General features: G+C 45.3%; 1 protein-coding gene across 1 annotated transcript in view; it reads left to right on the top strand.

The window, feature by feature from the left end:
- The first annotated feature begins 1387 nt into the window (after nucleotides 1-1387).
- The window catches only part of CD8B (CD8 subunit beta), a 216317-nt gene continuing 195280 nt past the window's right edge, over nucleotides 1388-22424 (top strand). The window contains exon 1 of the mRNA XM_069630338.1: nucleotides 1388-1514. Coding sequence (XP_069486439.1) covers nucleotides 1457-1514 — 58 coding nt within the window. The 5' untranslated portion in view covers nucleotides 1388-1456. The remainder of the gene's footprint in view (nucleotides 1515-22424) is intronic.

Raw genomic sequence — 22424 nt, 5'->3', positions numbered from 1 at the left:
CCTGAACATCTCCCTAGTTTCCACTGGTGCACTTTTTTTTTCCAGGCGTGTCTTTCTTAGATGGGGCGTGGGGGGTGTTGGTTGGGTGGTACCAGCAGTAAGATGAAAACGTTCTGCCTGGAAACGGACTCACCAGCCCTCCCCACAGTGGCCAGATAACCAGTTGGTTCTCTTTCCCACTCCATAACCCCACCCTCTTGGGAAACAAACCGCTTTGCATCCTCTTAATCTAATGTTGAGACCTTGTTCTGCTTCATTTAGGATTACTGTGGGAATCGCTCACATTGAACAAAAAAGAAATCAGCTCCCTTTCACCTTTGAAAAGTCTCAGTGCTGCACTGCACCATGGGAGAAATAGAAACGTTTTTTGGGATTGGGGATAAGCCCTTTCTCTGCCAATTTTCTTTTTACAAAACGCTGGTAGGATTATACCAATCCAACAACAACAAATGAACATCTGCAAGCGTTGTGCCCAGTTTCTTTATTATTTGGCCGAAATCTATCCAACGGTTTTAGGGGTAAGCGTATTCAATGGAAACTCCTTTCTCGTCGTCTTTAATGGTCTTTACAGGTCGGTGAACCACATTGTTGCTTAAATACATGTTTTGCAACTTTTGGCATAGGTACTCAACGGAAAGGAAAACACAAATTGTAAGCATAGCAGATATATTGTCAAAAATAACTTAATTCTACATTTATTTTAGATTAGCAGACAAAATGCCAACACTGTTTTGTTTACAATAAGAGAACTGTGTAAACAAATAAAATAAAGCAAGTCAAGTGTCATCTGGAGTTTAAACAACCTCTGCGATAGACATTAACAGAAATGAAATGACACCTCAGGCAAATGAAATGACCGGCTCTTTACATCTTGTCAGATATGGTGGTTGCCACGAATTAATTATAAGTGTCGTTTAGCTTCATTTAATGCTTACTGTACCGCGGGTCAGTGAAATAAACTAAAATGTATGCACTTTTGCATAGACCCTATAGGGCCTAATTTACAAAACGTTCTATGGGTTTTTTTTTCCATTGCAAAGGCTTTTGTAAATAAGGCCCTATAGAGTATTGGGTTAACTGCGTAGGTTTTGTTAGATGAGCACCAACACATTTTAGACCCATATCCGAGTTACTATGCACCTGTTTTCGTCACATGCCACGATCTTCAAACTTAGGGAAGAAATGCCTTTGGGGGTGAGTAGAAGTCTTAAACCTAAAAACATGACACTTCTCATTTCCCCTGAGCTTTGCGGGAGCGGAAGGCAACGGACGCTGCACTTTCTGATTGGCTCGCAGGGTTAAGCGCGAGGGCTGGGAAGTGGGCGTGGCCACCTGGCGCTGATTCCGAGGACGCCTGGGTGTGTGTGTGTGTGTGTGTCAGGTCGGGCGCAGACTTGGGTTGCGCGGGTTTGTGCTGCGCGCGCGCTTCTCCCGCGAGCCCCCCAGTGGCGCCGAGATGTGGCGCTGGCAGCGAGCGCTATGCATTCTAGTCTGCTGCCTATCGATGGTCACAGGTGAGGCAGTAGGGCCGAGTTTTCCGCCCGCATGGCAGGCATGGTCACAGACCGGTTGTTGCGGTTGGGGCCATACTCATTTTTTGTGGCGTAGCCACAATGGAGAAAATAACCGGGGTGTGGTCATGCAGGACAGGGATTGCTGCACCTGTCGTTAGTTGAAAATGAATGTTCATTTAACTTTATATTTAGTGTGTATTATGCAACGTAATGAAAGCGCAGGGCACGCGTTTTTAAAGTGCACTTGGATTGCGTAAATTCAATTGGGCCGCACCACTATCTAGTCTGTCATTCTAGAGCGCGATTCCGGCACCTGATCACGCGTGGGCATTCCCCGCCTGTCCGAGGATATGGGTGAAAGGTGTTTTTATATATTTATTTATCTGAAGAAGGCTGACGACGGAGTCCTTCGACAAGATCATATGCACAGGGAATGTGTAAGTGGCAGGAGAGCTGTTGGCGCAGAACACGGAGCCCGCTTACGGTCATCGAATATATGACCGGACCTTTGTTCCTGGGATAGCTCAGGGGCAACGTGCTCGCCTTTGGAGCAAGACGACACGGCCCAACGCAGGTTCAATCCCCGGGTCCGCGCTTAGAAACCTCTGGGTATTACGCGCGTTATATAACGTATGCATCATATATACAATACCTCAGTCTCTGTAGTTCACATGTTTGCAATATTGAGCAGCTGGGAGAGTACCGGCACTGAACTATGGGGCAAGGCGACATTGAAAGCATGTCTTTGAACTGTACCCAGATGAAGGAGTAAGTCCCTACATCATTTATTCTGAACCCCCTGCCTTCTTGTCCCCCCTCCACCTGCAGTGTACACTACTCCTTCAGTAACCGTTACAAAAGCGGAGGCATACATACAGACCCACCAGTGTGACACTCAAGAAACAAGAGGGCGTCAGTTCTCTACTGGAAATGGGATGGGATGTTTCCGACTAAAAGCCCACACGCCACTCCATTGATATATCAACACCGGCCCTTCTGGGCAAAAGCCAGCAAAAAATAAAGCGTGACTTTCAAAGCCTCTGGGTCTCATTACGAGAGCGGCGGTAGCCATGGAGCTATTGCTGCCACCGTTCCGGGCTCCATTACCCGGTTCCTGCAATGGGGACTTACCGGGTTACCTCCCTCACCCTATGGGGGCTCAAATGGGAATGGGGATCGGTTCCTGCGTGGAGGATTTACCGGGTCCTCCGGTAAATCCTCTACCGGGTCCTCCGGTAAATCCTCCATGCAGGAACCTATCCCCATTCCCATTTGAGCCCCCATAGGGTGAGGGAGGTAATAACGGGCCGTTATTGCCTCCCTCTTTCCCTCGCTGGACCCGGAAAGCACACCTGGTTTTACCAGGCGTGCGATCCGGATCCCGCGATGCGAAGCTTGTAATCGGCGCTCCCGGAATGAATGGGGCCGGTGCTGTACCGGGAGCCCCAGGGTCGTAATGAGGCCCTCTGTCTGCTAGCATACAAAAGCATTTCATATTATGTGGACACAGTTTCTTAACATCATGCAAGCAAGAAGCTTGGCGTTTGTGTAAAAGAATTGCTTTAGGCAAGTGACCTTATCACAACATGTATTCTATTCTGGATCCTTAAGTGCTTTAAGTAAAGTGGTTTAAAACAGGAGATTTTTCTGGATTGCATACTTTTCATTGTGTGGCTTGTAGGCTTCAGTTCTCACTTTGTTTCTATATAAGGATGCATATATTGTTGGCTCGGGTTTCAAGCGATGTATGCTCTTTGTATATGAAGTCTGTATGGATGTGTTGCTGAAAGCCAAAACTCAAATATAAAAATGGATTATTTATAATGCGCTTAATACCGAAGAGGTTTCTAAGCACAGACCCGGGATTCAAACCTGTGTTGCTCTGCGTCGTCGTGCTTCCAAGACGAGTGCGTTGCCACTGAGCTCTGCTACCCGTGCAAACTGGTACTAGCAACTGGAGCTCAGAAAATATGTTGGCAAGTCCCTGCATTACAATATTCATGTATTTGGCGTAAAACCATAAAGTAAAAAGAATTCAACATAAGGCAAAGTTAGAGTCTTACAAAATGTAATAATAATAATTATTTAGCATTTGAACGTTAGTCAGCAGGCTCTGCACAGATGTCAAAGTGAGTGCTCTACTCGCTGTGCTGCCAGACTGGCTCTGCTTTACTGGTGGAGCTTAACCTGGCCTCCCAAAGTAGTGGTCTCATTTATTGACTTCTCATATCTTTCAGTTTTTCAGAAAAGAAGAGGAAATGCATAATAGTTTCCATGAAAGAGTCACAGAGGGGACAAATACCCGATCCGCCCACACCACAAAATTTGGTAAAACAGGACATGGGTAATGTCCCAATCTGAAATCAAGCATTCAAGGATCTTTCAGATGGCGCGTGCATATAGTCAAGATACCTCTCAAAGCCATAATCCGTTTTAACCTCCGGATAGTCTGGACCCAATTTAGGACGTGTTGCACCCTCTATCAACATTTCCCGTTTCCTTACAGCTGCTGATTTCTTAATCCTGGGCAAGACTGTAGTACACTGTGGGTTATAATACTGGCAACAATGCTTAACGGAGGTGTGTCTGATCCCGGGCACATTATTTAATTTCAATGTGCCTTATCTGCAAATATTTGGAGGTCCTAAAACCTGCAAACCATCACATTGCAAAACAGGGCGAAATCAGTCTGTGATTGATGAGTGCCTTTGACAGGAGGGTGGGGGATGTTAGGCTGACAGAATCAAATTTACATTTAATGACTTAAGATTAAAACATTATACTGACGTTTTGTTGTAATCACTGACTGAGATGTTTCAGTTCATCTTGCTCCCAAGGCCAAAGAAACAAGCACTGGCAAAGCCATTAGGTTTGGCTTCTGTATACGTATTAGGCATTTATGATACCACTATAGCAGTGCCTGACAAATGTAGGAGTTAGGGGGATGTGTTATAGTGAGACATTATTAGGATATGGAGATCAATGCACTGTTATGGGTAGTTGGGGGTAGGAGCAGTGGTAGAAAAGAGGGGCTCCAGGTGGAGAGGAGTATAGCCTTAGAAGCAGTTAAAGTTGGAATGTTATTAAGAAATGAGAATGGGAGACAGGTCTCTAATGTGTAGGAGAGGGAAGGGCACACCTTTCACACACTGGACAACTTAGCACACATTAACATTCCATTCTGCTCACCTACCTCGCCAGGCTATCGAGGTGCAGGAAATGTGGTTAGAGGGAGTTGGAGCCAGGTGGGGAAGAGGAGGGGCAATTTGCCCTAATCAGCAAACCTATGACCTAGCACTGAATCTTCTGAGTCATGTGGGAACACCGCCCTTGGCAACTCTGCCTCTTTTATGAGAGTGTGTCTGTTTGCATTCTATATGGTGCATCATGTGTTTTTGCGAATAACCCGCTCCTCCCTCCCTCTTGTACACAGCGGCGCACGGTCTTGTGTATAATCACGTATGAAGTGCCAAGAGATGCCAAGGGGCGCCGGCTGAGAGGGAAGACGGCCTGCTTGCACCCAGTGTTGTATGATCCCAGCGTCTCCGGAGTGCTGCCATTGCCCCAACTGCCCCACTCGCTGCGAGTGGGGCAGTTCTCGTTGTGGCTGCCTCAGATGTCACGCTGACAGCATGAGCCCGGCTCCTTTGTGATGTCCTCAGCAGGTGTGGACTGGGAACCAAAAGAGGCCCTGGAAATAATGTTCAAAGTGGGCCCATATCACACACTTTCAGCAAGCCCAACCCCTTTTCCTATGAGAAAATGTGGAAATAAAATTGGTTAACACACAAAAGAGGCGCAGGGTGCAGAGGCCAACCGGATCATCTCCATAGTTCCCTATAGGCCAGTCCACCCCTGGTCATCAGTAAATGCAGAAGGCAGACCTGGGTCGAGCTGCATTAATAACCGGTCACTAACCAAGACAAGGGAAATCTCTTGGGGCAGTGGAATGAAAACAAGCGCTGGCAAAGCCAACCGTGTCGACGTGTTTCTTTGTGACAAGCTATGGCACCCCCGCTAGTCCGCTTCAGACGCTGATGTCGTGCCTGCCTGACTTTGAAACGGAATCAATGGAAGTCCTTCCACCACCGCCCCCTACTTTGGTGAAAACTATGCATCTTTCATGAGAGATGACTATTACTCGTACTTTAAAAATAACGACTTAAAAGATAAAAGCGTTTAGGAGCAGGTAATGCATTTTCCAGGAGTGCCTATGGGGCCTTCCGTGGCAGGCCGGCTGCATACAAATAAATGGATGCATGTCCGCAGCTGCAGACGGCCAGGAAGGAGGCACGTGCCTTGCTGGAGAAGAGTGTTAAAGTTACAATAAATCAGACACACAGTGTGGGCCTTTGAGGATAAACCCCTAATGGCTTGTTGTGCCTCTTTGAAACCCCATATGAGGCCCAGAGGCTAGGAAGAGCCTGTATGTCACATTAAATCTAGCGGGGGGATGGGATCACTTCAAACGGGGACGCAATCAGATCTGATGGAAAATACATTGTCTGAAATCTTACAAAAAAGTCATCTTTGAAGAGTATGTTAAATGACAATTGATATTGTTTTCCATGGTATTTTTCATTGTTGCCGTCTTATACCGCCTACTTCATGTATTAAAGCAATATTAACTGTTTGACCGCGACAAATCCGGACCCCAGGCCGCAGAGCGTGATTGTTGTCGTCTCCCTGCTCGGAGCTTCACAACCACGATACAGTGTAGGAACACGTAATATTAATTGAAAAAGTTGCGCGGTGGTCCGCGCTTGTTCTTCAATGCTGATGGCAGTGGGGCTGTGCCCTGGTTGTTCTCGGGCTGTGGCGGTGAATGTTCGCTGGCTCTCTGGTTGCAGGGAAAGGTGTGTGTGTGCGGTCCACGTGCAGTGCCAGCCACAGAAGCGCCCTGTTTGTTCCCCGGCTGCGGCGGTGAGTGTCACACACTCCGCGATCAGAGCTTACACAACACATCAAAGAAGGGGAAGGGAGTTGCGCGGCTGCCCGCACTGATACTAGGCTATTTTCGCTGCTGTCCCCAGACCGGTCTGATCCCGGCATAATACGATAAGAGTCCTGGGACTATTACAGATTGTTAGCTGCTTACCAGGCACCATTTTACTATGAGCAAGGGATGGGGAGTGCTTCCTGAAGGTGACTTTTAATGAGAGAGGTCACCGGGACAAACAAGAATAGGCAGCACAGTGCAGGGTGCTGGGTGGCGCACCCTTCCCTAGAGGGAAAATAAGAGAACAGCCCGTAGATCCCTGGACGGCTGCATGATTTGGTGAAACAAAATGGCTACCTTGGGTGGAAAAAAGGAAATACTGTACATCCAATCACATCATACTTCACAAAACTGCTCACCCAATCAGGTGCAGCTTACAGCACAACACACTAGACCAACACCCACAAAATAGTACACAGACATTTTCAGAGGCATTTTTCAACAAAACCTATCTATAACAATAACCTATTCATTTTTTATAATAAATATATATTATATTATTTAAAAGCTCTAGTACATATGTTTTAAAGCATCAAACACATCAAATCACTTTTTTTTATTAACATTGCCATATGGCAGACACATTTTGGAAGTAAAAATGGCAGACAAATTCAACACCCAATACCAATGTATTAATGAGTGTAACGGGGGTGAGAGATGGGTGTTAAATGGGTGCCCAAAAAAACAAATCCACCCTCTTATGTCATCTGCATTGAAAAGCATTCCAGACCCTCATTGAAAGCCACTATTTGAAGCTCTTATTTTAATGACAATAGTTTCAACTTAAATGTAGCACTTTCAGCGACACCTAATAGCCAAAACTAAAAAGAGGCACTCACATAAAAAGATGAATAGAAGCTGAGAAGATGCCTGGAGTGTGGATGTGTGCGAAATACGACAAATAGAAGGAGCCACAAAGAGAGAGGCATATAGAAAGTGGGACAAGGAGAGAACTACGAACATGAAGAGCGACACACATAATGAGATTAATAGAAAGGGGACGGAGAGACCATTAAGGGCCCTGACGCAAGTGCACTTGTGCCCACAGCGGTTGAGTCCTGGCACAATATAAGCCCAGATCGGTGAGTACCTGCACCTTTTTCCATTTAAACCTCCGTTTAAATATCTATACAGTTATGCACTGGATTAGGGGAGAGGGTGTAGTGCGATGTTAGGATTCTGGGTATCCTTCGAGGGGGAGGGAAGACAGCTCGTTAGGACATTCTTAAAGCCTGGCACAGTTGGGATCTAAGCACACAGCACTTGCTTACAGGCATGCTTAGTGATGAGATGCCGGCAGTAAATTGAGTATGCACTTACTAGAGCCCCTCGGGCCCCAGATATAAGTGAGACATGGGGCCCACATCCTCTCCCTCCCCGTAGACCTCACTTTGCAGCTTAAATGAGGCTTGCATTTTATAGTAGAATGATTCCCCCAGTAGAAACTGGTTGCCATATTGCTCCTGACATGCACTTTGACAAATAATAATAATTGGTGATTTATAACGTTGCCCCTGAGCTATACTACCCGTGCCTATTAATACCAGCCGAACCCTCAATAAGCAATATTCTCCAAAGTTGCTCAGATAAAAGGCTCTTAAAGCTTGAAAAGAAGAGAGCGTTCACGAATAGATCGCGTAACCTTCCATGCCTGCTCCTTAAAAGCATGCCTTTTACTTTGATATTGTTGGTGATGTTTAGGAGTCCTTTTGAATTGACTGTCTCTCTTGCCTCCTTGGTTGATTATTACGTGTGGTTGAACTGAAGGTTGCTATATAATATTCGTTATCTTTTCCTCAGAAACATGTTAATAACATTCTTCAAGACAAATATCCAAAACTATCAATAATTAACAATTAGATACCAATTCTAAGATGGCCTTGCTATCAGCTGGATTTTCTACCATTGCTATCCACTGGCTCCTGATTTTATCATGATTCTTGATATTCATTTGATGGCGAGTGCTGCGATTTTTTGTTAGTATCCTTATAAGTTTATTTTTGTCTAACATGGTTTTATTGTGATTATGGGCACAAATTCTATAGCAAATATTAACCAAAGCCACATTCAAACACGTTTGGCAGAGAATCACGTTTGATGTAATATATTTCCCACTAGAGTCTTACAGTCAAGAGGCCTGTACATTTATCAGAAGTCTTCGCCCTTACCATCTAAGAAATGGTTGATTTTATAGAGCTATGCAAAATAACTGTTGTTGTATCTCACTGGTGATATACTGTGCCAAGAGGCTGTCAAAAGGGCAGAAGTGGCACTACACAAGAAGACCACTTTACATTACATTTGGGAACATGGTTTTTTAAATATGTGGTGTACAAAGTTATTATGCCCACAAGAAAGGGCTATAACGCGCATACACATATTGATAGTCTTTCTAGTACAGGGGTATAGACAGTACTACAGATAAGATTTTGAAGTATGAGTATTTTGCTCCCTGTTTTTGAAAGTTGGGAGTAAAATGATTATTAAAATGAGTATTTTATAAGCGAGTAAACATGTGTTAAACTAAAACAGAAATATTTCTGAGCGATATACCTTGTTGGACCACGTTATTCATGCACATAAAAATATACACTTGACCTCTCCTGTAATTATAGTAGTGTCTTCCTGTGGTACTGCATGCACTACTGGCCCAAACACATCCATGGAGCGGTTTGGATGAAAGCAGGAGCATAAACTCCTATGTGACCATTTCCCATTTTTTATTAGGAGTATTTTTACTCCTTATTTTTAGGGAGTAAAAATGGCAGCTACACCCCTTATCTGTAGGGCTGGGTGTAGGTGTGTGCGTGCTTATTCTTTTGTGTAATAGTGTAAGAGGGGTGTCTCTTACACCGGTAGAAAGGGCGCTCAAGCGGCTATTCCTCGTGCAGCCCTCTCTGCTAAAACATATAACTTGCAAAGCATCCCACCCACCAAAGTCGATTTGCCATTTCAACATGAAATATCTTTTGCCAAACTGTGTCTCCTGATTTCCCCCTGTGACCCTATTCTTGACAATGCTGCCTTTTTTAGGATTGTCTACTAGTCTGATTTTCGTAATACCGTCCATCCTTTTTTTGAGGGACAAGGATTAGCCATATTTTTAACGAGTATCTGCACAACAAAATATCCCCACGCGCTTCCACAAGCGTCACTGATCAAATGCAACAAAGCAACACGTGGTAACTCAAGAAAAGAAGAAGCACTGGTCGTTGCATTAAGCAGAGCGTTTAGGCATTATTCCCACATCTTCCGAAAGTGAAAACAAGGGATGTATTCATTGACGTGGTTTTGCCAGAGCTTAGCTAGTGCTAAGACCACATGAAAGCAATTGAGAAGGCAGCCTAGTACGCAGAGGGACGCTCCATCCCAGTGGGTTGCTGCGCAGCTTACCAACGTTTTTGTTTTACAAGGGATGTTTTTATGTGATGTTGGGGTTTTATTTTCCTGAGGATCAGTCGCGGGGGCACCCTTTCAGGGTTCGTCACCCATTCTTAGGTTGTCTGTCTGTCAAGTATCAATGTAGCTCAGTCGGTTGAGCGCACCCCTCTGATCTCTGTGTGATCTGCAGGTCACAGGTTCGAACTCTGGTAAGGGCCACTCAGTCTTTCATGCTTCCAAAGTCAATCAATGAGTGCCAACTTCGGTTGGGTGGTAATTGCATGTCAAATCTTTTTGTAAAGCGCTTTAGAGAAAGCGCTACACACATTGCAAATCTCTATCATCATGGGCCCGTTCATCGTGACTCTGGAGTATCAGTTCAGTGACCTGAGTATTATCTGGCTTTAACTTTTTGGGATCGACACATTATCACCAATACAAGTATGCAAACGTCCTCCACTGAGATCCACTGCGTGCAATATTTCTGCGTTCGTTGTTGTTGCAGGCATCCTTATGCCCGATGAGCTCAGTCGCAAGTGCTAAGCAGTATCTTTGACACTTGGGCTTATTTTTCTTTCCTCACCTGCCAACTTTATCAATCATAAGTCACTTGCACCTGGGGGTACATGCAGTGCTGGTCATTGGGCCGGCTCTCGGCGGATCCGAGATCAGGTACCAGATCCGGCCAGAGTCAGCCGCCCAAACCCATGAACCGCGCTGGAATACTTAAAAAAGAAAAAAATAGCGCCCGCGACGGCAGCATTGCCTTTTACCGCGGCTTTGGCACTGGTGTGTAATGCACAATGCTCGCTACATGTACAACTGATTCCTTTCAGTTGTACATGTAGTGCATTACACAACAGTGCCAACTCCAGCAGTAAAAGGCAATGATGCCCTCGCAGGGGCTTTTTGTTCTTTTTTTTCTTTATTTATTTATTTTTAAGTTTTCCAGCATTGCTGGATGTCCACTACAATCCCCGCTCCTTCTAGACCACGCCCCCTCGTGCACCACCCTCCCCCACCAACCCGAAACTCCTCCCCCACCCCGGCCCTTGTGTTGTGGGATCCCCCTCACATTTTTTCCATTTTCACCACTGGGTACATGAGTGCCCTCCAGGTGTTATGCTATGTGTTTTTTGATTTTTTTTTTATAGAATGCTACCTGGACCCCAAATGATGCTTCAGAGGGGGGTAGTGCAGTCTTGATAAAACTGATGGGGGACGCACAGGGGGTCGCACGCCCACGTCCCTAAAATCCCTCTTATGATATGAAGGTTTTCACTGGGGCCAAAATCTAACTTGATCCTCACTGGCTACACTGTCTGGTGGCAGTGCACTCCAGAAGCCCGGTTCCACTGTGGACAGAAACTACGCTTTCATTTTTCTGGGGGCAATAAACCAATGTACGTCTTTCGTGCCTATATGGTATTGCTATAGTGCAAACCTACCTAGGAAGCAGCAGGGCGACGTCAAAACGTATCGAGAGCACCAACATGTTAGGCCATTCCTGTAATATGGCGAGGCGGCGTGTTGAGGTCGCTCAGAGGAATCCCAGAGCAGCTCATGCCCATTAATAGTGCCGTAGTGGTAAGGATGTCTGGGGGGGATATCAGTTCAGCAGCCGGAGAGGGCCTTATTCCTGGTCTTCTCTTTTTGGTATTTGCTATTTTTCAGATGCTCCTGCATCTAGAATTAACAGTAGGAGTGTCCATTCTGCTTCTGCTGCCTTTCTTCGACCCTGGAGGACCCTTCTCCTTCACATCGTGTGGCCAGGAGGCCTTGTGATTCCAATCCCTGACTCTCTATGGAAGGTAAGCCCATTGTGGCTTACAATGTACTGAACGCTTTGCTGGGAGAATTCTGAGCTCCTTATTCCATCTGGATCATCAGTTTGACTTTTATGGATTATGTAGCGCTACGTTGTGCCCCTCACTGCTTTACATTGTGTGCTGTACATTATGTGCATTTGCTCAATGAGCCCTGTGTTACCGAAGGCCTCTCCAACATGGCCGACCCCTTCCTCGTGGCTCCAAGTGCCTCCCTGCAGCCCTGCCTGCCTGCATATGATTGGTGCAGCTGTCCCTCATTTGCACCAATCGGGCGAGCCGGCAGGCGAATGCCGGCCCGCCTCCAAGGCTCGATCCTAAGGCTCCTGTTCGTTTCCTGTTCAGTGATGGTTCTGCGGTGAGCCCACCCCCCGCTCATGCCCCGTGTGGTCTCTTGTCTCCCCCCTCACCCCTGCTCTTGCCCCGTGTGGCCTCTTGTCTCCCCCCACCCACCGCTCATGCCCTGTGTGGTCTCTTGTCTCCCCCCGCCCCCCGCTCATGCCCCGCGTGGTCTCCTGTCTCCCGCCACCCCCCGCTCATGCCCCGTGTGGCCTCTTGTCTCCCCCCACCCACCGCTCATGCCCTGTGTGGTCTCTTGTCTTCCCCCACCCCCCGCTCATGCCCCGTGTGGTCTCCTGTCTTCCCCCTACCCCCTCTCATGCCCCGTGTGGTCTCCTGTCTTCCCCTCACCCCCGCTCATGCCCCGTGCGGTCTCCTGTCTTCCCCCCACCTCCCGCTCATGCCCCGTGTGTTTCTCCTGTCTTCCCCCCACCCCCTGCTCATGCCCCATGTGTTTTCCTGTGATCCATCAAGTTTTAATTCCCTCCTCTTCTACTACCTTCCTACTCCCCTTCCTACCTATTTTCTCCCTCCTCTCAGCCTTTCCCCTCCTAGCACTTACTCCTATCATCTGTTCCCTGACTTTTGATAGCAGCTTGTCTGTCTCCCCTCCTCCCCCCTTGTTTTTCTCCCTCCCCCCACCCCTGCTTTTTAAATTTGTCACTAACAAATTTGGTCAATAGCGTGCCTTGTTCTTCTCCTTCGCCCCCTCATATCCCACCGTGCCCCCCTCCCAACCCTCCTCTTGTATACCTCCTGCACTACATTAATTGTCGTCAGACATAGTAATGTTACTGCTTGCTTTGTTCTCCTTCCTATCCATTATCTCTTGTCTTACTTGTTCCTATGCACTTGCACTATCAGAAATGTCGACAGGCCTAGTATGATAGTTATTTTTCACATTCTGTAAAGTACTTTAACTGAATGTAAGTGTATTTTCCTATGTTCCCTCCCTCCTTGAAGCGCTTTGAAACACATTGTGTATAGGCGCTATATAAATAAACAAACAATCAATCAATCGTTCTCTCTTGGTGATGTAAGGGGTTGAAGGCTAGGTCACATTGATGAAAATTCCCGCGATTTGTTGTTGCTGGAGGATAATTGTTATTGGCTATTTAAACGCACTTAATCCCCAGAGGTTTCTAAGCCTGGACCTGGGGCTCGAACCTGCGTTGCTCCATGTCGGTATGTTTCCAAGGCGAGCACTTTGCCCCCTCAGCAATCCTCCCGAGACCATTGTGAACTCTTTGAGATTCATGCTGGATAGCCAGGATTGGATGAGAGCTTGCTTGGCTGAGTAGCTGAAAAACACATTTTGTTGGGGTTGAGCGACATCCAACATACAGTACGTGTGAGACAATAGTTGAATGTCTTGTGCACAACTGACGGTTTTGATATAATAGCGTGTCATGCACGTGTTGATGGACTTAGACAAGCCTCCAAATTTGCACTCGACGCTGGTCATTGGCAAGTAAGAAACGGTGTGCAGTGTGTATGTGGAGATTTGAGAGGGCACGTGATTTTTTATGCATGGTTAGTAGCTTGCACTGTTGACCCTGCACTGTGATCTGGTGGTCGTCTAGATGCTCTGTTATTTTTGAAGGCGAAAACCACAGAAATCTCCAGCTCTGAGTTGTCAAATAACTAACATTTGGTAGTGGTAGTCTTTATATTAGCCTTGTATTACTGTAGGAAATATGGACCCACCCGTTAAATTCACATTTCGTAGGTTCTGTGGTTTTGGGTACAGCCACCAGCTGGCAAATGTTGTACATGTAGAGGGCTAAGGCGATGAACTGGACTAACTACTGTACTGCAAACATTCCATGATGTGCGTATCCTTGCACCTGCAAAGTAGCGATTTGTAAAATGGGAAATGTCTGGCAAATGTCTGTACAAAAGCAGAACCACTGGATTTGTCAGTGCTACTTTATGAAGTGCTTAATACTGATGCTTAACCAGTTTGAAAGCACTGCCAATCTTGGTAGATTGGGGAACAGAACCACAGGGAGTCAAGATGAACTGCCCAGGATCACACAGTGCCAGAGGTGTGCTTTGAGCCCAAGTGTCCTGGTTTCATTGTCTGCAGCTCAGCTGCTATAATTCTTTTTTTGGCACTCTGTGTCAACGTGGGACTCTATCAGAAGATTAGTAATATTTCTTCTATAAGGTAGTATTATCATTTATTTAATTAAGCCTAGCTAACTTGTACTCCAGTTTCCTTCCTAATAGTATTGGTTTCACGCATTGAGATTTAGGAATGGATTTGGGAATCCGCCAGATAGCCGCATCTGTCATACCAGCTATTGTGGCCCTGTGAGAAAGACCAGCTTGTATCTTGATTCATTGCACACAGTTGTGCACAACTGTTAAGAAAATCCAATGCAGAAAGTAATTCAAATGCCCCTGAAAAATAATGTCCCAATTCTGAGCACCCACTGCGGCTGGAGGACCAGAAACAGACACAACGCAGTGGTGGTGCAGCACCTCATAAATCCTACATAACATAAAATGGTAGCTTTGCTTTCAAGAATTTTTGGGCCCGAGAGGGATTCTTCCTTAAAGGTCCTGTAATACAGTATTGTAAACAAAACGACTTCCCTGCCAAATCGTAATTATCACATACATTCATTCGTATTCGTCAAAACAAGGTACCACAATATGTACATTGCATGAGGCATAGACAAGATTAGAGAAAACACATTTTTGAATAAAGCTTATAAGTCAACATTGACTCTCACATACAAGGAGCAAAAATATTAGAAAAAAAGTGCTTGTGCATATCAGTTTCAATATCGTCATAAAAGACACAAGGATATGACAAACCACAACATTTCCATCTAAAACTATAGACAAATAGTGACACATTACATTTTGGATTCTTCTTTTTGTATTTACTCCTTTTTAAAATATATTACAATTTGAAGGTTGCTTATCTCTAGGTGAACATTTAGGTGAACATGAAGTGTCTCTCATCTACTTATCACTGTTTCAAGTGATATAAAACTGGACTTAAAGTTGCTCATAGGTCGACGTTTAACAATGTTTCGTCATTGTATATTTTCAGACGCTTTCTTCAGGACCCCCTAATAACTAAATCAGGAGGACGTGTCTATTTATTCTCCTCCTTCAGTCATACTTTGTGGGTTCATTGCTTGTCATCAGAGAAGTGACTTTACATTTTAAATGTGCACAGTGTCTCACAATGGACCATCTTGATCAATAATTGAATTTAATTTGATTTAATTGAATGCCTCAAAAGCGTGTTCTATTCACCCAAAAGATTATTGTGGAAGAAACAAATGTATCCATCTCTTATGCACAGTTTGAGGTAATGACCCAAGTTCTAATCAAATCCTTCCCAGAGCTTTTCCTACTAGAGACAAACCCAAACATTACATTGGATCTGAAGCTGCTTATATATTAAATATTACAGAGTTGTTATTTGATTGGTACAACTCTTGAGAATAAGTAAATAAATATTTACCTTTCTATTTTGTCATCTTTTTATTTTGTATTCATCTTCTTTTATGAGGTTACTCCTTAAAGGAAAACAGAACTGATTCTAAATGTATGGTGTCTACTTCTATTTTGGTAAAAGGAAGCAGAGCTAGAATACACATTTCAGAGAGCTTACCTATTAGTCACTACATAATAGAGAAGGAATTAACCCAAGTAGCTTCTTATTAGATTCCTCTGCCTATCAAGCGCCATGTTTCTACTCCCACGACTTTATATACGCGTTTCCATTAGGTGATAAACGTGGTTATTATTGGCAAACTTAACGTTATGCGTAATGCCACATTAGATTGCAATATAGGGTCAGCGCACTGTATTGTGCAATCATCAGCTTTATTATTCAAGTTCTGAATTAAGGAAAAGAGTTTTAAAGTTATACTACAGCCATTTCTGAAAGCTGAATATGTTATATTTCAAAGCATTCATACTAACATATATTTTTCCGTTCTATTGCTCGAACAAAGCTACTTGTGTCTTGTTAGTGATGGTATTGCGTTATTTGATATTGTATATATATGATATGTTCAGCATTAAAATTAGGTATTTAAATAGCATTTATATATCACATGTGGACAATTGATTTCTATATATTATGTTGATCCCAGTTTTGAATGGGTGAAGGGAAATCTGAGTGGTCCTAAGTATCATGACCTTTTCTAAACAAGCCTGTGCCCCCGAGGACTAGAAAACAAGCACCATGGATCTTATTACAAGTTTGGCAGTAAATCGGCGGTAAATCTATTGATTTACATCCAAAATACTCTTACCCCCACTTAGTCCCATGGATTTACCACAGGTTTAAGAGTGGTGGTACACATCTATATCAAAATGAATCTATATAAAAAGCGTTTTGCTCATGGTAGATATTGACAATAGAAAGTTAAAAGATAACGATACACATTGGGCTTATGGCTGTGAACCTTTTGTATGAAATCGAAGATGACGTTAAGGCCATTGTCAACCAAGTAAACACCATTCTTGACGTGGATTATGTCATAACGTAATAACGTCAATAATGGTGCAGGGAGGTGGGCTTAGAGGAGCCAGTGTAAGCAAAACAGCCATTTTAGGCCTGTCTCATGGCGTTTCTAACCAAAGGAAAGGCTCACACCCTCTTGTGAAGTCAAAACAAAATTACAGCTGCCACCAGACTACGCCACAACCTTAGTGTAGGGTGATATAATCACTATTGGACCAAAAAGGTGTGCTTTTGAAGCACCCCTTTTCAGGGCACCATATGTAGGCACCATAAGACAGCACATCAAAAATGGTTGCAATGGCAGGGAAAGTTTGGGTAGAAGTCCCTCTGACCTCAAAAATAAGGTCAAAGAACCAGAAAAAAACAACAAGAAAAAGCAAAAAGTCCAGTGGTCTCATAAAATGGCACAGCAGAGCTCTGAAAAAGGAATTCTGTCCTTACAGTGGTTACTTGCCAGGCCAGCAGGCTCTTTATTCCATTGAAACATTTTAATAAACCCAACGTGTGTTCTAGTGCTGAGGTGTTCGGCTTGAGGCATGTTATACTAGACTCAACATGATGTGCTTACTCTCCCTACTACTCTGACTCTCCTCAGAACAAAACTTACATGAAGTGTTACAGATGGAAAACATTAAAATTATTTTCCCATTGAAAATTAACGGTCCTTTCAACAAAGGAGTGATTGGTTGCTGCGTCAATTGTTTCTGCCTCCCTAGTTGACACTAAATGAAGACTCAGTGTTGTCCCTTTCTAAACTGCAATATATACAAAAGATAAAATCACGAGATAAATGAAAACTATTTTTATAACATCATAATCAGGAACATATCTTACATATAATATCAAAATTCAGCAAGCGGGGCAGAAAGGGAGAGGAGGAACAAAACAAGCGACTATCATACTAGGCCTAACGACATTTCAGATAGTGCTGGAGGGGAGTTGGGGAGGAAAAAAACAGTAATGGGAGGGCGGAGGAAACAGACGAGGTTGCAAGAGTGCAGAGCGAATACAATTGCAGAAGTCAGTAGTAACACATAATGTTGCAAGCCAGGATACAAGATGAAGATGGGAACAGCATGATTCAAGGCCACCATGAGAACAAGATGCAAAGGAAGTCCAGCATGAGAGTTGAGAAAGGGTGACGCACCGTGAATGAATGAAGTCCATAAAAGTCAAATCCAGCATTGGCCACAGACGGTGATGGTGAAACCAGAATGTATCAGGACAGACGCCTTCAGAAGTAGACTGGAGGAGGCTGAAGGGGAGCAGGGTAGAAGAATCAAGTAAACATGTATACACTTTTTGTTTGCATAGATTGTACCACCTGGTGAAGATGTGACATTAATTAAGCAGTTATGTTCAAACTTTGGCGGCACATTGAAAGAAGCTGGTTAAATAAAGGATTCCGTATCGTAAGAGAAATATTCACGAGGAGTAATCATATATAAAGGAAGCACTTTAAAATGTACTGACATTGTGAAAGAAGTTGCATCCTTAAAGAGCACCATCTACATTTATTGATTTAATTAATTTTTAGGTGATACATGTATTTATTCTACTTTGTTACCAATGTTTTTACTACAGGTCACGCATGATGTGTCATCAGATTATAAAAGTAGTAATACATGTCAGTTCAGGTTTGTGTAATTTTGGAAGATATTGCCGCATTTTGACTATGATATTTGATAAATGTCATACTTTGTTTAGCATTAAACCATTATTCGGAAGACAATACCAAAAAGTGTTTGAATTTTTGTTTTCAGTATAATTATGGAAGAAACGTCTTACCAAACGGAATAAATGTGTGATTCTGCCCAAAGGACTTGAGATGTTTTTGTTGACATAGGGACATTATCAATCTATATATAACATAGAGTTGCTCATTTAGGGCCCAAGATGTGTGTCTTTAGCCTGTGTATCCACTGTGCTTCTTTATGCAATAGTCACCACATTGTTACTTCCTACCACAGTGTTGATTATCCACCAGAATAGATCATCCTCTGAGTGATTATTTTTCTATGAAATGTTGGACCATAGGAGCCTCAATTCTTTTGCATCTAATTCTAGATCGATGTTATGTAATACAGTATGACAGAACCTGTGCCCGAAATGGTGGTCTTTCGATGCCTCAAAAAGCGTGCATGTTTTCTAGTCCTCGGGGCACAGGCTTGTTTAGAAAAGGTCATGATACTTAGGAAAACTCAGATTTCCCTTAACCCATTCAAAACCGGGATCAACATAATATATGGAAAACAATTGTCCACATGGGATAAATGAATACTATTTAAATAACCTAATTTTAATTCTGAATATGTCATATATACAATATCCAAATGGGGCAATATCTTCCAAAATTAGGCAAACCCGAACTGACATGCATTACAACTTTCATAATCCAAAGACACTTCATGTGTGACCTATAGTATAAAAATTGGTAACAAAGTACAATAAATACATTTATCACTTACAAATTAATGAAATACATTCCTGTAGATGGTGCTTTTTAATTAATAATTTCTTTCAACAATGTTGCCTCTTTTAAAGAATCAAAGTGCAAGTGCTTCTTTTATATACAATTAAGCCTCGTTAATATCTCTCTCATGATACTGAATCCTTTATTTAACCAGTTTCTTTCAAAGTGCCACCAATGTTTCAACATAACTGCTTAATTAGGGCCAAGTCTTCACCAGGGGGAACAATCTATGCAAGCAAAGAGTGTATACATGTTTGTACTCTTGTGATGAACCTGAGGCTGTCCTCACTTCTTTCCCCCATGCATGCTCCTCTCAGGAGGCCAGGGAAAGACCACCGCTCTTGGATCCTGACCCTCGGGGTGGATATGCGAGGGAGGCTCACCTGGGTGGAAGAGACTTGGGGAATGGGGATGAGGTGCCCTTAGGTGAGACGTGGTATCCCCCATTTCCTTTCCCAATAAGTCTTCCTCCCTCAAGCCTTTCTAGGCTATTGCCAAGCTTTTCCCTGTTTTTCCCCTAAAACATTCCCAAAGAGACACCAGCTTGGTACTGGGACGAGGACGAGACCAACTATAGAAACACCTCCTCACTTTATTAACACACACACAGACATCAGTTTTGTACTGGGACGAGGAGGAGGCCAACAGGACTAATGTAGGTCTCCTGTTTCAACAGTGAGTGGTCTAGTCCTTTTTGGACCAATCAACCTCACGCAAACTGTAAAAGCAGGAAGTATTGTGAATATGGCCTCAGCTGTGGAAGCAGGTATGCAGACTGCATGGCTAGGGCAGACAGCTCCGGGAAGGCAGAGTGGCAAGCGGAGCGCTCAGAACCTTTGGAGGATGCAGAGTGTATGCAGCGGGAAGCGAAGCTGAAAGACGCTGGAGGCCAGTGGCTGACATGTTTGGGGATGCTTGTGGTCTCGTGCAGAAGGGATGTGGCCTAGCAGTTCGGGCTGGACTGCCCCTTTTGGGGTGGGGCCAAGCCTGATTTGCATATGGTCTTTCCCTTCTGTAATGGCTTGGCAGGCGAAGAACGGTGGTCTGGAGGGTTGCCCAGAGCATTGCCAGTGGTTAAGATTAAGTCTAAACCTTCCAGCCATCACCTCTTTGTTTTTGCTATGTCACCCCGAGTGGGACGGGTATGCCCAGACGTGGGTCCCGTGCCTGCTGGGCCTAGAGACCCAAGCTACTCCTCACTGATGAGCCCCAACAAGGGCGAAACATGTTTGGGGATGCTTGTGGTCTCGTGCAGAAGGGATGTGGCCTAGCAGTTCGGGCTGGACTGCCCCTTTTGGGGTGGGGCCAAGCCTGATTTGCATATGGTCTTTCCCTTCTGTAATGGCTTGGCAGGCGAAGAACGGTGGTCTGGAGGGTTGCCCAGAGCATTGCCAGTGGTTAAGATTAAGTCTAAACCTTCCAGCCATCACCTCTTTGTTCTTGCTATGTCACCCCGAGTGGGACGGGTATGCCCAGACGTGGGTCCCGTGCCTGCTGGGCCTAGAGACCCAAGCTACTCCTCACTGATGAGCCCCAACAAGGGCGAAACATGTTTGGGGATGCTTGTGGTCTCGTGCAGAAGGGATGTGGCCTAGCAGTTCGGGCTGGACTGCCCCTTTTGGGGTGGGGCCAAGCCTGATTTGCATATGGTCTTTCCCTTCTGTAATGGCTTGGCAGGCGAAGAACGGTGGTCTGGAGGGTTGCCCAGAGCATTGCCAGTGGTTAAGATTAAGTCTAAACCTTCCAGCCATCACCTCTTTGTTTTTGCTATGTCACCCCGAGTGGGACGGGTATGCCCAGACGTGGGTCCCGTGCCTGCTGGGCCTAGAGACCCAAGCTACTCCTCACTGATGAGCCCCAACAAGGGCGAAACATGTTTGGGGATGCTTGTGGTCTCGTGCAGAAGGGATGTGGCCTAGCAGTTCGGGCTGGACTGCCCCTTTTGGGGTGGGGCCAAGCCTGATTTGCATATGGTCTTTCCCTTCTGTAATGGCTTGGCAGGCGAAGAACCGTGGTCTGGAGGGTTGCCCAGAGCATTGCCAGTGGTTAAGATTAAGTCTAAACCTTCCAGCCATCACCTCTTTGTTTTTGCTATGTCACCCCGAGTGGGACGGGTATGCCCAGACGTGGGTCCCGTGCCTGCTGGGCCTAGAGACCCAAGCTACTCCTCACTGATGAGCCCCAACAAGGGCGAAACATGTTTGGGGATGCTTGTGGTCTCGTGCAGAAGGGATGTGGCCTAGCAGTTCGGGCTGGACTGCCCCTTTTGGGGTGGGGCCAAGCCTGATTTGCATATGGTCTTTCCCTTCTGTAATGGCTTGGCAGGCGAAGAACGGTGGTCTGGAGGGTTGCCCAGAGCATTGCCAGTGGTTAAGATTAAGTCTAAACCTTCCAGCCATCACCTCTTTGTTTTTGCTATGTCACCCCGAGTGGGACGGGTATGCCCAGACGTGGGTCCCGTGCCTGCTGGGCCTAGAGACCCAAGCTACTCCTCACTGATGAGCCCCAACAAGGGCGAAACATGTTTGGGGATGCTTGTGGTCTCGTGCAGAAGGGATGTGGCCTAGCAGTTCGGGCTGGACTGCCCCTTTTGGGGTGGGGCCAAGCCTGATTTGCATATGGTCTTTCCCTTCTGTAATGGCTTGGCAGGCGAAGAACGGTGGTCTGGAGGGTTGCCCAGAGCATTGCCAGTGGTTAAGATTAAGTCTAAACCTTCCAGCCATCACCTCTTTGTTTTTGCTATGTCACCCCGAGTGGGACGGGTATGCCCAGACGTGGGTCCCGTGCCTGCTGGGCCTAGAGACCCAAGCTACTCCTCACTGATGAGCCCCAACAAGGGCGAAACATGTTTGGGGATGCTTGTGGTCTCGTGCAGAAGGGATGTGGCCTAGCAGTTCGGGCTGGACTGCCCCTTTTGGGGTGGGGCCAAGCCTGATTTGCATATGGTCTTTCCCTTCTGTAATGGCTTGGCAGGCGAAGAACGGTGGTCTGGAGGGTTGCCCAGAGCATTGCCAGTGGTTAAGATTAAGTCTAAACCTTCCAGCCATCACCTCTTTGTTTTTGCTATGTCACCCTGAGTGGGACGGGTATGCCCAGACGTGGGTCCCGTGCCTGCTGGGCCTAGAGACCCAAGCTACTCCTCACTGATGAGCCCCAACAAGGGCGAAACATGTTTGGGGATGCTTGTGGTCTCGTGCAGAAGGGATGTGGCCTAGCAGTTCGGGCTGGACTGCCCCTTTTGGGGTGGGGCCAAGCCTGATTTGCATATGGTCTTTCCCTTCTGTAATGGCTTGGCAGGCGAAGAACGGTGGTCTGGAGGGTTGCCCAGAGCATTGCCAGTGGTTAAGATTAAGTCTAAACCTTCCAGCCATCACCTCTTTGTTTTTGCTATGTC

The sequence above is a fragment of the Ambystoma mexicanum genome, chromosome 6q (assembly GCF_040938575.1).
Source record: "Ambystoma mexicanum isolate Mex_15411 chromosome 6q, UKY_AmexF1_1, whole genome shotgun sequence".
NCBI lineage: Eukaryota > Metazoa > Chordata > Amphibia > Caudata > Ambystomatidae > Ambystoma > Ambystoma mexicanum.
This window is presented reverse-complemented; position numbering and strand designations above follow the sequence as displayed.